The sequence below is a fragment of the Pseudorca crassidens genome, chromosome 3, assembly GCF_039906515.1.
Source record: "Pseudorca crassidens isolate mPseCra1 chromosome 3, mPseCra1.hap1, whole genome shotgun sequence".
In the NCBI taxonomy this organism is placed as follows: domain Eukaryota; kingdom Metazoa; phylum Chordata; class Mammalia; order Artiodactyla; family Delphinidae; genus Pseudorca; species Pseudorca crassidens.
In genome coordinates, this window is record NC_090298.1 from 75,501,657 (window position 1) to 75,516,183 (window position 14,527).

General features: G+C 37.3%; 1 protein-coding gene across 4 annotated transcripts in view; it reads right to left on the reverse strand.

Annotated features, from left to right (window-relative positions):
- Window positions 1-14,527, reverse strand: part of ARB2A (ARB2 cotranscriptional regulator A) — a 420,212-nt gene that overhangs the window by 127,929 nt on the left and 277,756 nt on the right. For all 4 annotated transcript variants that reach the window (XM_067731229.1, XM_067731228.1, XM_067731226.1 and 1 more), the window contains one exon: window positions 14,121-14,205. In XM_067731229.1, coding sequence (XP_067587330.1) covers window positions 14,121-14,205 — 85 coding nt within the window. The remainder of the gene's footprint in view (window positions 1-14,120; window positions 14,206-14,527) is intronic.

Below are 14,527 nucleotides of genomic sequence, written 5' to 3' on the forward strand. Positions count from 1 at the left end.
TTGAGTTGAAAGGCATTATGGTGATGAGTCAGGTATATTCAAAGATAGTCACAAGTAGATAAAGTTGAACGGTTCTTGTTATGCCAAGCAGGATTTAAACAAACTTTTTAGCTGAGTTTGCCCTTGTTACAGAAGAAAAGCTTTAAGGATGTTCTTGCATTGATTACTCTAGTCAGGGCGCAGTCACCGTCTTCTGCATTCAAATTTGTACTCTGCTTACACTTTTAAGCAGGAGATACACAACTTGTTTAGTGAAAAAGTTTTCTATTACACTGCACAGTAAAATACACCTAACAGAAATGACAGCTTACGACCAATGAAACCAGTAATTTAGGATGTGACATGGGCTCAGAGAAGTAAATGAGAAGTAGAACAGAATTTTTGTTTATAGGATGCAATTCATTTAGGTGCTGTGAGAATTATTTTTTGTGAAGGAGATTCCAAATTAGTTGATTTTGGTGCCATTACCATCATTAAGTTTGGGGCCTCTGTGAATGTCCCTGGAATCTCTCTACGAAACTATGAACTGAAGTAAAACAAATAGGGTGGTAGAATTTCTTGTAGTAATTTAAATTCAAGAATGACACTTGTCTTTTATGATTGACAGAAAAGTAGATGAAACACAAGGAAGAAACTGATGAATTTATAGAAGTTTCTCATAAGGATATGTTCTAGGGCAGGGGTCATTTGAAAGGAAGACAATGTGTGAAAGAGCCAATAGGCTTTCAGGGAGAGTGTGGAAGAATAGGACACTAGCAGGAAGGAGAGTGAAAGGGAAAGGGTCAGTGTGGAATTTAAGTAAATTGGAAGAGTGAAATAGGGAGAATACTGAAGCATAGGAAAATTGAGGAGTTTAAAGACCGTACTTCTGTAGAAGATGTACTGGGAGGCGCTGAGACTCATGACGAGACATAACTAAAATCAGGACTTAGATAATCTAGAAAATAGAAAGAAGCAGGAGAGAAATGACAGAAAGTTTTTAACTCTCAAATATTGAAAAGCAAAGAACAATTTCTCTAAAACTATGGTACTTGATTGTTGGGTAAAATAATTTCTAATAATAATAACAGGAAGTTCTTGCTTTGCACAGTAGTGTGGGACTATACAGAGAACCATACAAGCTGAAATCAGGCAAAGTGATCATAATAATCAATGAAAAAAAACTACGGTTGTTCCATGACCTTTTTTTGGTCAAAACGTTAAAAATCTTCTTACTGTCAGCTAAAAATGAATAGGGTCGGGGAATGAAAAAAAGAGTAAGACTAATTGTACTTAGTACATTATACTTCATCTTTAAAAAATTAGAAACAATGAGAATTAAGATGCTTTATTTCTTTGTAAAAAACTTATTAAGAATAGCTTGAATAGTGCTTGCTTTCTTGTCATATAACTTATGATACAGTTCAAACAAATCTTTTCTATGCCTTGGCTAACTTTCACACTCCTAAGTGTGGATCAGCTTCCAACATTTTACCCTTCAAGCTTCCAATGTCATGAAATATCTCTGAGAGTTCATTTGATGTGAAGTGTTTTTTTTGCCAGTATCACTTCCTCTGGGACATCTTCATCTTTTCGTCACAGTGCTTTCCAATTTCACTTCCAGCATTTCATGTGTTTGCTTCACTTTCATCTTTGTTGGCCGGATCTCTCTTCTGACCATCTTTTTTTTTTTTTTTTTTTTTTTGCGGTACGCTGGCCTCTCACTGTTGTGGCCTCTCCCGTTGCAGAGCACAGGCTCCGGACGCGCAGGCTCAGCGGCCATGGCTCACAGGCCTAGCTGCTCTGCGGCATGTGGGATCTTCCCGGACCGGGGCATGAACCCGTGTCCCCTGCCTCGGCAGGCGGACTCTCAACCACTGCGCCACCAGGGAAGCCCCCTGACCATCCATTTTTATAAATACAGATAGTGCTACTGTGTATGAACTGAATAACAGATATGCAGTGTTTGGTCAGTGACAGATTTTGAAAAAAGGGATGTAATTGGTCATTGATCATGATGTGCATCTGTTTATTTACATAGACAGTTGTACTTAATGCAATTACTAATAGTTAATATATTGTGGTAACTGAAATTTTGAACCTTGTTTTGGGGGGTTTGGTGTTATTTAACTAAACTATGGTAACTGAAATTTGTGTATATTAGAACGGTGCAAAGCAAGGACCACCTGTATTCACTGAGTTGTAACCATATGCCAGGTACTATTTTAACAGTCCCGTATGGATTATTTCACTTAATTCTGACCATAACCCAATAAGACTGTACTAGCATTATCCTCATTTTATACAGAGTATGACTGTAGATCTTCGTCTGGTCATATTACAGAATTAATTCTCCACACATTTAGGAGGATACAAATTTCTCACAGTCATGTTAAATCCAAAGCTCTTCTTCATAAATGCTGACTTAATACCATTAAAGAGTTTGAAATGACAAGTAACACATTCATTTGAAACGTATAGCTAGAGTAAAAAGTCAGGGTCTTATAATAGTAGGGAAGGAAGGTGGACACTTTGAGAAGATGCACTAGCTCTTAGATAGTAGTGGGGTACCATTTAATAAAGTGAGCTGTTAGTGAACTAAGAGTTACATTTGGGTCCTGAAGGAGTTCATAAGTCCTTAACCTTCCTCTTCACCTCACCTATTTCAATGATCAACCTGTGATTAGGAACCAAGAGAATCTCTGCAATGGATAAAAGACTTTTTTCCTAGGAGACTGTGAGTTCCTTGAGGGGCAAGAGTGATACCTAGCAATCTTATTTATTTATTTTATTTTTGGCTGCGCTGGGTCTTCGTTGCTGTGCGTGGGCTTTCTCTAGTTGCAGAGAGCGGGGGCTACTCTTCGTTGCAGTGTGCGGGCTTCTCACTGTGGTGGTATCTCTTGTTGCGGAGCATGGGCTCTAGGCACGCGGGCTTCAGTAGTTGTGGCTCGCGGGCTCTAGAGCGCAGGCTCAGTAGTTGTGGCGCACGGGCTTAGCTGCTCCGCGGCATGTGGGATCTTCCCGGACCAGGGCTTGAACCCATGTCCCCTGCATTGGTAGGCAGATTCTCAACCACTGCACCACCAGGGAAGCCCCTCTAGCAATCTTTAGAGTCTAAACTAGTGCCTAGTACATATTAAGTACTCAATAAATCTTTGTACAATTAAGGAATAAATATTTATAGTTAGTTTCTTACCCCAAGAGAACCAAGAATAACTCAAGTTTGAAGTAAGACATGGGATTAGGTTCTAATTTCAGGGGAAATTAATTAAGTCAACAACTAATCAATTGGTAAAAATAATTAAATTTGGATTTTCTAAAATTTAAGCTTTGCTGCCAGTGTTGATTTTATATGCTTGATATTATTTCTGAAGAAAAGCAAAACCAAGTAATGTTGAGGGATTATTCCTTCAAAAGAGAAGTGCTATAAAAATCTAAACTACAATGGTTATGGAAAACTATACTTTTTACTATAAAATTCAACCTGCATATCATGTAGTTCCACAAATAGCTTTCCCACATATTGGTTATATTTAATCACTTGTATCTGTGGCCTTAAATTAACAATGTCTTATTTTAAATTTAATCACTATTCTTCTGGAAACTAAGCAGGAAAGGTGTGGCTACTTTGCCACACAAATTAAAATGGAAAGAAGACTCAATTTCTTTGAAGGCAATTTATTAAAAGGAAATTAAAAGTAAAAACTTCACTTTGCTCTTTTAAAATGTCTGAAACTAGCTAAAAACAAAAAAATCTCTAAGCCAATACTGATTTTAGAAAGTTATTAGAAAATTTCAATTTAGGGTCTCTTACAAAAGTCTCACTTATAAAGATCATTGCTATACAAAGCTTAAAATGATATATATGTTTATTTGCCCCAAATTTTAAACAAGTAACTTCTATAGTACTTTAGAAATTAAGAAATTATGCAAAATAACTGAATTTTGTCAAGGATTGTACCATGAGATTATTCAAAACATGCATAAACTAGCTGGTACATGATTTCTTTATTTATTGGTATAACATATTGAATACTTGGGGTGAAATATGTATGGTTGAAGGGGATATTATGATAGAGATAATATGAATGGAAATACTAGTACCAGTTCTCAAAGAATATTTAGACATCATATATCAGTTAAACCAATGTCAATACCTAAAAGCTGAAGTCATTGATCAAATTATCTTTAAAATATTTTTCATTAAATAAAACTATTTTCCTTTAAAGAAGGACTATATTTTAAGAACTATGATGAGACAAAATCTTTTAAAAATATACCCCTGCTTTAAAGTGCTGATAATCAACTTAGAATATCTTAGGATTTTACAAATGGTAAATACTTGACCTATCTATGGTGCCTAATGTTCTCTTTGCATTTTCATTTCAGTAACACAGAATATTTAGTTTAGAAGTTCTGAATCACTACTAGAAAGCAATGCAGTTTCTCTGAAGGGGTATGTTTTGGGGGTATTTTTGCCAGCAGACAGATTTATCGCTGGTGACTTGATGTCTGTCTGTGACAAGACAGAGCAGGCAGGGAGGGTGTAGATGGGAGGCACATATCACACGGCTGGTCAAAGAGAAGTGAAGGGCAGTGGACCCAGGCAAACCACACAGGTCAGGAAGGGGCAGGCAGAGATGCTGGGCTGGGGGAGATGTGATTCCATAGGTTGCAGGACAAAGAGTCTCTAGGTGGGGGACAATGAAGCCAGGGAGACACAGAAGACAAAAATTATAAGAAAAGAACCACACATAGAGACTAAAAGAGATGACAGAGGGAGAGTCGGAGAGCAATATACAGACCCAGGGAGAGCCATCCAGAGCACTGACCCAGACAGCTGACAGAGGAAAGGAGAAAAAGAGGACAAGTGAAGCACAGACTGCCATGGAAGGGGAGATCAATACTTAATATCTGTTTAAAAAGAATGAAGATCTCTGTCTTAGGTATCACTGGTCCCGACTTACTTTTCTAACAACTAGGGACATAGCACTAAGAGCCATGAGACACTGCTATGGGGACTGTAAAAATAATATCTCTCACAAATTAACGCATAACTTAAACAATTTTCAAGTACAAATATAAATTCATATTATTTGGTTATTTATCCAAAAGCATTCCAAAATAATTAAAAACTTTTTATCTTTAAAGGGAAAAGTTAGCTCAGTAAAAGGAGAGTTGCCACCTTTACTGCCAAATTCTTTGACGAATTTTTCACAAATTGGTTCAGAAAGCTGTAAAAAACATGGTGGCTATTTTTAATTTTTTTTTAAAGTGAGATTTCTGGAGTGAGACTACTTTTCACTGTGATTACTGGAAAACTGGAAAAGTCAAAAATCACAGGATAATATTGGACCTGATTAAGTATATATATATAATCAGGGCAAATATTGGTGATCTACATAAATATCATTCGTATAGTTGGATTATTTTAAATGAGTATTTGATCAGTTATTTCCCCAAAGTGCCTGATTCCAGCTAATTACAATGAATAATTCGCTGAAAACACAAGAATTTCTAGTGGTCAACTTTCAGAACACTCATCCCTGATATTAACTAATAATTATAAGGTAGCACAGAACAATGAATAGGGAGACTAACCTATGAATAACAGCTACAGTAATGAACAAAAACTGCCTGAAAAGTGCTATTTAGTTAATGAAAACACCACTTAAAGAATTAGAATGTATACCCTTTGAATGGAAGAAAGAGGAGTGCTAGAATTCTTGAGCAGTACATGTAGTCAAAAGTGGTACAGTATCATATATGCTAAGATGTCTTGAATTTTAAAGTCTGTTTACAAGGCAAAGTATAGATTTTCAATTACCTAATTAATTTGAGCTATGTCTAAAAACATACTAGACAACTCAATTTGTCTACACATTCTGAATGAAACATTTTTCATTGGTATCTTTAGAAGGAAGTGATTATTCACTAATAAAGAAAAGATATAACTCCTTAGTGTCATTTCCTCAAGATATGTTTTCAGCAATAAAGTGAAGTGAATATTTAGCAAATATTCAGTATTTTAGTCAGTGTAAACAGTCTGGATTATTTAAGCAAAGAAAAATTAGGGTTCCATTAATGGCCCCTTTCTATATCCAGAATAAGACAGGATCATCTAAATACAGTAAGTTTTCAAGTTTAATTCTTATCTCCTAAGATATCTACCTTGGTTCTTTTTTCCCCCTTTTTCTTTTCTTCTTTTTTTTTTAACCATTTATACTGTTAATTTTCTAAATTTTACACAGATTTACATCAAGTGTTCTAAGTAAGCTGAAATAAAAAAGAAAAAACTAACTCAAGTCATGACAAAGGCAAGAAAAACTGAGATGGATACAAGTTTGGGGAGGGAATATATTGACAGGAATCAGAGATCTAGACCGCATAGTTTTAATGAATCTAGGTTCATGTATTTCCTTAATGGTAGATGGAAAGAGCTTTCCATCCTGTGTGCCTGGTACAAAAGGGTCACAGGTATGTGAAAATACTCATCCTCTCACCCTTCAGGTCAGCCAGGAGGGGCTCTGTCCATTCAATTCTGGACATAAGCAACCTTCTCTTATGTCAAGGTTGCTTATGTCCAGAGTGCCATACAAATGTTATACTTTTCTGTACGTGTTGCTTAAGGAAGAGTGGAATAACTTTAATAACTTTCTGGTGACTATGCTTTACGGTTACCATAAACCTTAGAGGACTGGTAAAGTGGATCCGATAAGAAGGTCAGGTTTTCAAGAACCCAGAACAAGAGACTGCAGGGAGAACATAAGGGCGAAGACTTCAGACCTAAGTAGATACCCTGAAGTCTAGGAAAAGGATCTCTAAAGTCAGATAGGCAAATATGTACTGTCTTTACCAGTGGGAAACAGGAGAAGATCAGGACTAGAAGGAATGTCCTAGAAGTGTCATCTTCTCAGAGAGGCCTTCCCTGGCCACCTTCCTAAAAATTCGAATCTGTCCCTCCACATACACACACTTCAGGTCCTTTCTTTTGTTTTCTATTTCTCCTACCAATGACCACTATCTAACATACTACACATATACTCTCCTTACTTATCTTGTTTATTACTGTCTGTATCTCCTACTAGAATGTAAGCTCCACGTTGGGACCTTTATCTACTGTAATTCACTGCTATGTCCCTGGCATCTGCAGCAATGTCTGGTCCACACTGAATTCTTGTTGAATGAATGCATGCAGACTGAAAGCATATACCCAGACAGGCAGGGAGGGAGCACATTTGGACGGGGCTGAAAGTATGTGGGCCTGAGCAGCAGTACTTATCCACACCTAGGCCCAGTTAGAACCCACCTGGCAAAGAGTGGACTGTCAGTCATAGGCCAGCCGAAGCAAGCTGTGTCCAGACTTGTAAGAAGTCAGAAGATATCAGTGCTCTATAACCTTGTCTGCTTTCAAACATTTATATTTTGCTTTCCTTTCACCCAGAAGAATGTCTGCTCATACACAGTTAAAAATTATATTTGCTATTTTGGGGAAGCAACACACCACATAAGATCATTTCTAATTTCATCTTTACTGCTACCCTAGTTTCTTTCAGCTTTGTCTCCTGATTTCTATGTCCTACTGAACATTTTTCTTTTGACTATTAGTCTTCCTTTTGATTTCTCCATTATATTTTCTGTCTTTCTGTGACTACGGTTTTGTGACCCTTACCCATGTCACAGAGAACATAGGAAAACATGAATAACTAAGTTATTTGTTGTTTAAAAATAGAACTGGAGACAAGAAAATGGAAGGGAAAATATTTCTGCAAATGCTTTTTCCATTTCTACAGGATTAAAATAATCAATAATCGCTTTTAAATAAATGACAGTTTTAAATTCTAAAATGACTAATGAGAATATATAGTGCCACATTACATTTTCACAGTGCCTTCCTCTGGATGAACTTAAAATATCCCTCCAGATACTAAAAAATTGTCCTTGTAACATTTCATAACATTTCTATAAGTGAGGCAGATATTTGCTGTTGCCATTTTATAATAAACATAAACAACCAAAATGTGGGCTATACAATAAACATATATCCTATTAACCTATTATATGTTTCTCTGAATAACATGTTTTCAATGTGCCGATTTTCACTAGTACGAAATACTATTAAAATAAAGAAGTGGGGGAACCAGTCACTTGGCACATATTCAAGATCCCTCAAATATCCACCGTTCACTATATGTTATAATAACTGAAAAGTCAGACTTCATTTTAAGTACAATATAAGATATAATGCTGACAATTCTTAAGTGTGGAGTTGTCAAGTATTACATTTGCTTTCAAAAGAAAAATAAAAACAATGTGACTGTACTGAAAATAATTATCAGTGTATTTTAAGTACAATTAAAAAACTTTATTATACCTGCTTTTAAAATATATATGCACAGGTAAACAACATTCATAAAATAGAGCTTTTATGAGCATTAGATCTATTTTGGGGGTAAAGGGAAACATATTTAGTAATAAAGGAAAAAATTCAATATTAAATGAGTATGTATTTTTACAGGCAATTTCATTGCTTTGACCATGAAACGTCTAGTCAAAAGATAAAAAGCAAAGTGTAACAAGAAAAAAAACTTCGTAATTTAGAAATCTGGAAAAAAGAAAGCCTTCACTAAATTGAACAGATAGTCTGGACATCCATTACTAACCTGTGGTCAGTACACATAGAAAATTTCAAATAATCTTAACAGTTTAAATTATAGTAACAGGGTTATTAATCAGAGAATTTCAAGTCTTTCAAAGGTACTTAAACAACATTTGCCATTTCTACTTGAATTTCCTGCCATCACCTCAACTATCATTATCTCAATTAAGTAGGTCATAAAACAATTTCATAATTTCTTGCCCATAATTGATTTCCCCTTCCAGCTCCCCTGTACTTCTGGTAATGACATTTTCATTATCCCAGTTACTTTTCATCGGAGCTTATCATTGTCTTCTCCCTCCCCTTAGCTTCCACCTTCAATCTGTTTATCATCAAGGAGTGTAGATTCTTCCCAAGTCATATTTGTTACAGCTCTCCTATCCTCTCTGTTCCCACTGCCACCACTCCAATTCACACCATCAACCACATATACTGGCTTTATTGTCACATCCTGCTGAGTCTACTGCCTCCGGCTTCTTGCTCCTGTTTTTTATTCATTTACTAAATTAATCTTCTTTAAAATTCCATTTTTATCACGTCATAATAATGTTGATCATGTCATAAAAAATGTACAACATTTTTTTAGGACTCTTTGAGGGAAATCACTGGTTTTGATTGAAAACCTGTTCAATTTTTATAAGTAGGTATGGAAAATGCTGGGGGTACTGGCCCTAACTGTTCTCTCAATTGATGCAACCTAGTGTTGATGCCAGATTCAAAAGGAGCAAACTACCCACTGGCAGAGGGCCAGGAAACAGTTTTTTTGGGGAAAAAAAGTCATTATAAGCTATTGTTCACTGCTATGTCCCCAGCTTCCAGAACAGCATCTGGAACATAATAATTGCTCAATAAATATTTGAGGAATAAATGGATGCAGGTTTCCCCTACTATCTGAAAGTAGAGTAACTCCTGTGAAACCTTTCGTAAGCCAAAATGATGTAAAGTGAAGAAGCAACTACCTTAGGGCACTCTTGCTAGCGGATGCCCAAAATAAATCGAGATAAGGCACAAAGGTTTACATGCACAGTTAAGCTATGGCAACTTGATGTTGAGATGCAGAGTGTAGTTCCCAGAGAAGGAGCTTAGTGGTGCCACTCTTGCAGCTCAGGGTACTTGCTGCCTCTGTAACGGCTCCCTGAAAACAAATGCTGAATGCTATTTTTGCTTTCACCTTTCTTCCTAAAAGCAAAAATCCTCTTTGGATTTCCTTCTGTTAATGAAAACAGGTACTAATGCAGGTCTTTCATAAAAGTGAAGTGGCATAAAGTAAGCTTTCATAAAGTGGGGGACAATTGTGTATGCTGCGGAGTGTACAAGAAATCTCCTTTTGATTTAAGCCAAATTTGTTGGAATAAACACCCACAGGAAATAGAAGGTTACAGAAAGTAGCAAGCTCTGTTCTACGAAAAATTTGGTCAGAGAAGAGCTGAACAGTATAAGCTTAAGTATAAGCTCAGAGAAGAGCTCACAACTTAGTATAGGATCAAATGAGTGTGATAAAGAAGAAACAATATCTTATCTTGGGTAAACTGTACCACAAAGTCTAATGAGGTAGTAGAAGAGAAAGGGTAGAAATAAATTGTCTTCAAAGAGCATTTTAATGCCTTTTTTTGAAAGAGTTGCTCTTAAACCCTAAGGTACCAGAGAAGAGAAGAACCTTACAAAGATTTAGTCTCAAAAAAAGTTAAGGTTTCTTTCTGCTTAGGCTTGAGCGACCACCAGAGTTGAAGTAAGCCTGTTGTATTAATTATCCACTGCTGTGGAACAAGTCGTCTCCAAAATTCACAGCTTAAAACAAAACACATTTATCAGTCCCAGCACCTGAGGGTCCTGGATCTGAGTGTGGCTTCGCTGGATGACTGGCTCAGGGCCTCTCACAAGGCCACAGTCAAGGTGTTGGCTGAGGTTGCAGTCATCTCAAGGCTCAACTGGGAGGGGATCCTTTTCCAAGGTCACTCTCGTGGCTGTTGGCAGCCTTCAGATCATCACTGGCTCTCAGCCAGAGACACCGATTCCTTACCACATAGGCCTCTGCATGAGCAGCTCACAACATGGCAGCTGGCTTCCATCAGAGGGAGCAAGCAAGAGGACAAGCAATAGCCTGAGATCTGCCAGCATTCACTGGTATTACCATGCTCCCCACTATCCTTAAGCAGCAGGCTTGACAGAATGGTGGAATGACTTTTTGAACAGTTACAGTGCCTGGTTAGGTGACAACACCTTGTAGAGCTGAGACAATGTCCTCCCAGGTGCGTTATGTGCTCTACATCAGCCTTTAATACACTGTGATGTTTCTCCCAGATCTCGGAATGAGGAGTAGAAATGGGGCTGGATTCTCTTCTCAATACCCTTAGTAATCTACTAGCAAAACTACTGCTTCCCATTCCCATGACTTTAGGCTCTGTTGGTCTAAAGGTTCCATACGGAGGAATGCTTCCATGAGGTGTCACAACGATTCCACTGAACTGAAAGCTGAAACTGCCATCTTGCCACTTTGGAATCCTTATACCACTGGATTAACAAGCAACAGAGATTGTTACTATATTGGCTAGGGTGATTGATCCTGATTACTAAGGAAAAATTGAGTTGCTACTACACAATGGGGGTAAATAGGAGTGTTTGTAGTGCAGGAAATTCTCTAGGTCATCTGTTAATGTTTTCTGTGATTCGTGTCAATAGAAAACTACAATAATGCAAGTCAGGCAGGACTGCTAACAGCCCTGACCCTTCAGAAATGAAGATACAGGTCATCCCACCAGGCAAGAGACCATGACCAGTTGAGGTGTTTGCTGAAACCAAAGAGAATATGGAATGAAGGTAGTTACACATACCAGCTACAACTACATGACCAGTTGCAAAAATAAGGAATGTAATAGTTATGAGTATTTCCTCATTTTGATATGAATATATATACTAAATATTTTTGTTTTCTTCTCTCTTATTCCCTTAACATCTCATGTAAGATGTGTCAATAGTTATTAGCTTTATCTCTCAGTATTTAAACTACAGGATACCAAAGATGAGAAGAATGAACTATCAGCCAAGGACAAAAAATGGGCTTTGTATCCTCCTTCTTAGTGTGTTTTCGATTGTACACGGGATAGTTGTATCATGTTAGGTGGAAGCAAGACTTCATTAATGTCTTCGTTTGGAGATTTTCTGGTTTAAGGAGATGTATATGAGTGCCAAGTTGACAAGGGGTGAACTGTGGAGGCTCTGTAATGTGGCAATTTGGCTAGGTTGAACTACATTTCCCAGAATTCCTTTTCAATCTGTGTGTCTCCAGTTAGAATGGTACAAACGGGAGACTTCTGTGGGAAATTTGGAGAGTTAAAGTCAAGCAGCAACAATTTCAAGCTCACACATGTTGTTTATCTGCTGGTTCACTTGGTGGCACAAGGCAGTGGTTACCAGGACAAAGGGCATTGGCTTCTACAGGACACCCATACCACCAAGGACAGAAGCCACAAGAACTGACATGGGTTTAAGTCCATCTTCATGGGCTCCAGCTCATGCTTATGGGTTCCAGCTCATTCTTGCTCTCCACCCCTTTACATAACATCTTCCCTTAACAACTGTCTGCTCTGTAGACTCAGCTCCAGCATCGCTTGCCAAGTCGACATTCTTATAGAGACTGCGTAACCAGCTCTGATCAAATCCCAGGTCAAATCTCTGTAATAAATCCTTTACTATATATAGTCAATCCTCATTATTTGTGAATTCCATATTTCTGAATTCACATACTTATTAAAATTTATTTGTAAACCCCCAAATCAATACTCATGGTGCTTTTGTGGTCATTTGTGGATATGCACATGTGCAGCGTGGTAAAAAATTTGAGTTGCTCAACACACACATTCCTAACTAAGGTGAAACAAGGCCATGCTTCGCCTTCTTGTTCCAGTTCTTGTACTGTAAACAAGTGTCCTTTTCGCAGACTATTTAGTGCCATGTTTTTCACATTTTTGTGCTTTTGTTGGTGATTTTGTTCTCTGAAATGGCGTCCAAGTATAGTGCTGAAGTGTTAAGACAGTGATGTGTCTTATGGAGAAAATAAGTCCCATTAGGGCATGAGTTACAGTGCTGTTGACTGTGAATTCAATGTTAGTGAATCAACAATATATATTAAATAAGGCGTCTTTAAACTGAAACACTCATAAAACAAAGTTAAGTATTGATAGGTCAATGAAAATGTGACCAGAAGCTTGCAGGAACCTAACCCTGTATTTTCCCTAGGAGTGATGATTCAGTATTCACTAATTCAGTGTTCTCAGAGACTTTATAGAACATAATCACTGATAATAAAGACAATATATTGTAATTAATGTACACCACACACACACACACACACACACACACACTGTAGCATATATATCACCTAGTAGTCTGTTGCTCTGACTGAACCCTGATTGACAGACCTGAAAGGTTTAGTTATAATGATAGTGAAGCTCAGTTCAAGTTTAGGTATTAATGATGGTGAAATTTAATTATAATAATAGTTGTTTACCTAGTAGTTGAACTGTTCTCCAAATTATTTCCTTCAAATATGTAAACATGTATGCAACTTTGCTTAGCGATTAGCTATCTCTTATGGTTGTTATATGAGGTAGTTCATGTTCAAAACTTCTACTCATTCTCTGGCATCTATGACCAAAGCAAACCCATTTCTGTTCTGTAACATAACCAGACACCACTGCTCAGTTTGTGTTTACTATCAAAATTGTGAAAGCCAAAATCAGAAAGTAATGAAAAATGTCACTCTTTCCTCTTATCTAGAGATTAGAGACTAAAGTAACCCACCTTTTAGGATGGAAATCAATGCCACTCTTCAACTGTCTGGAGCTCGCCTGCTTCCTCAGGTGCTCACCCCGCTACCTCTTTTCTTTCAGTGGACAGGCCAGTCTTGTCTTTGCCCCCTATGAGTATCTTCCGATCCGTTCCAGCCCTTACTCCTTATACTGCTCTGTTTCTTTTGCCTAGAATACCACCCTGCATGTCCTCCTATAATCCAAGTCCTATCTAACACACAAGGTCCAGCCAAAATCTTTTACGTGAAAAACTTCTCTAGACTCTAGGCCACAGCAATGTCTCTTCTCTGAACTCACAGTCTTGACTGCCTATTGGATCACTGAATTGGTAATCAATCAGAGACAAATACTCTGAGATCCTGTACAGCGATCCAGTCCTTGTCTTAATTTTCAATTTATGTACATCTAATCTCCCTAAGCTTCAACAGCAACTGTCTAAATTACTCTCACGTTGTTTCACCTATTCATCTTTACAGAGTTGGATGGTAAGCATCTTCAGCTACTTAATGTACTTCTGGTAGTAGGTCAGACCCATGCTGTATGTTACCAATAATTCATTCAAAGATTCAAGGCAGAACAACATGCTTAATTCACAAAATAGAATTCCACATTTCATTAGCATATTTTTTCACCTTAATAAAAAGCACTCTATACATCTCTCATCAAACACATACCTGCTGAGACTCGGGGACAGTCAGGCAGCATGGACTCCACTGATGTGTCTAACGGTTCTGAGCTAGAGACCCAATTACAACAGTTCTGCAATGTAATAGAGACAATGTTCTGTTGAAACATAATTTAAGGCAAGACCAGCTTGTTAGGCTGTAGAGATTAATTTATCCTATACAATCAACCACTATAAGTATACTCTATTTTCCATACTCTCTAAAAAATTCTCTTATGTAAATAGTCAGTAATTATTCATGACCAATATGACTGTGGAAAAGAGTTCATCTTCTACAATTCAGCAAGTTATCTGTCCTGATATTAAGAAGACATGTAACCTTCTGTGAACTATGATGCAATATACTCATAAGAGAAGGCTAGGATTTTAATTAAAGGAAATTGAAAAGGGTATCTA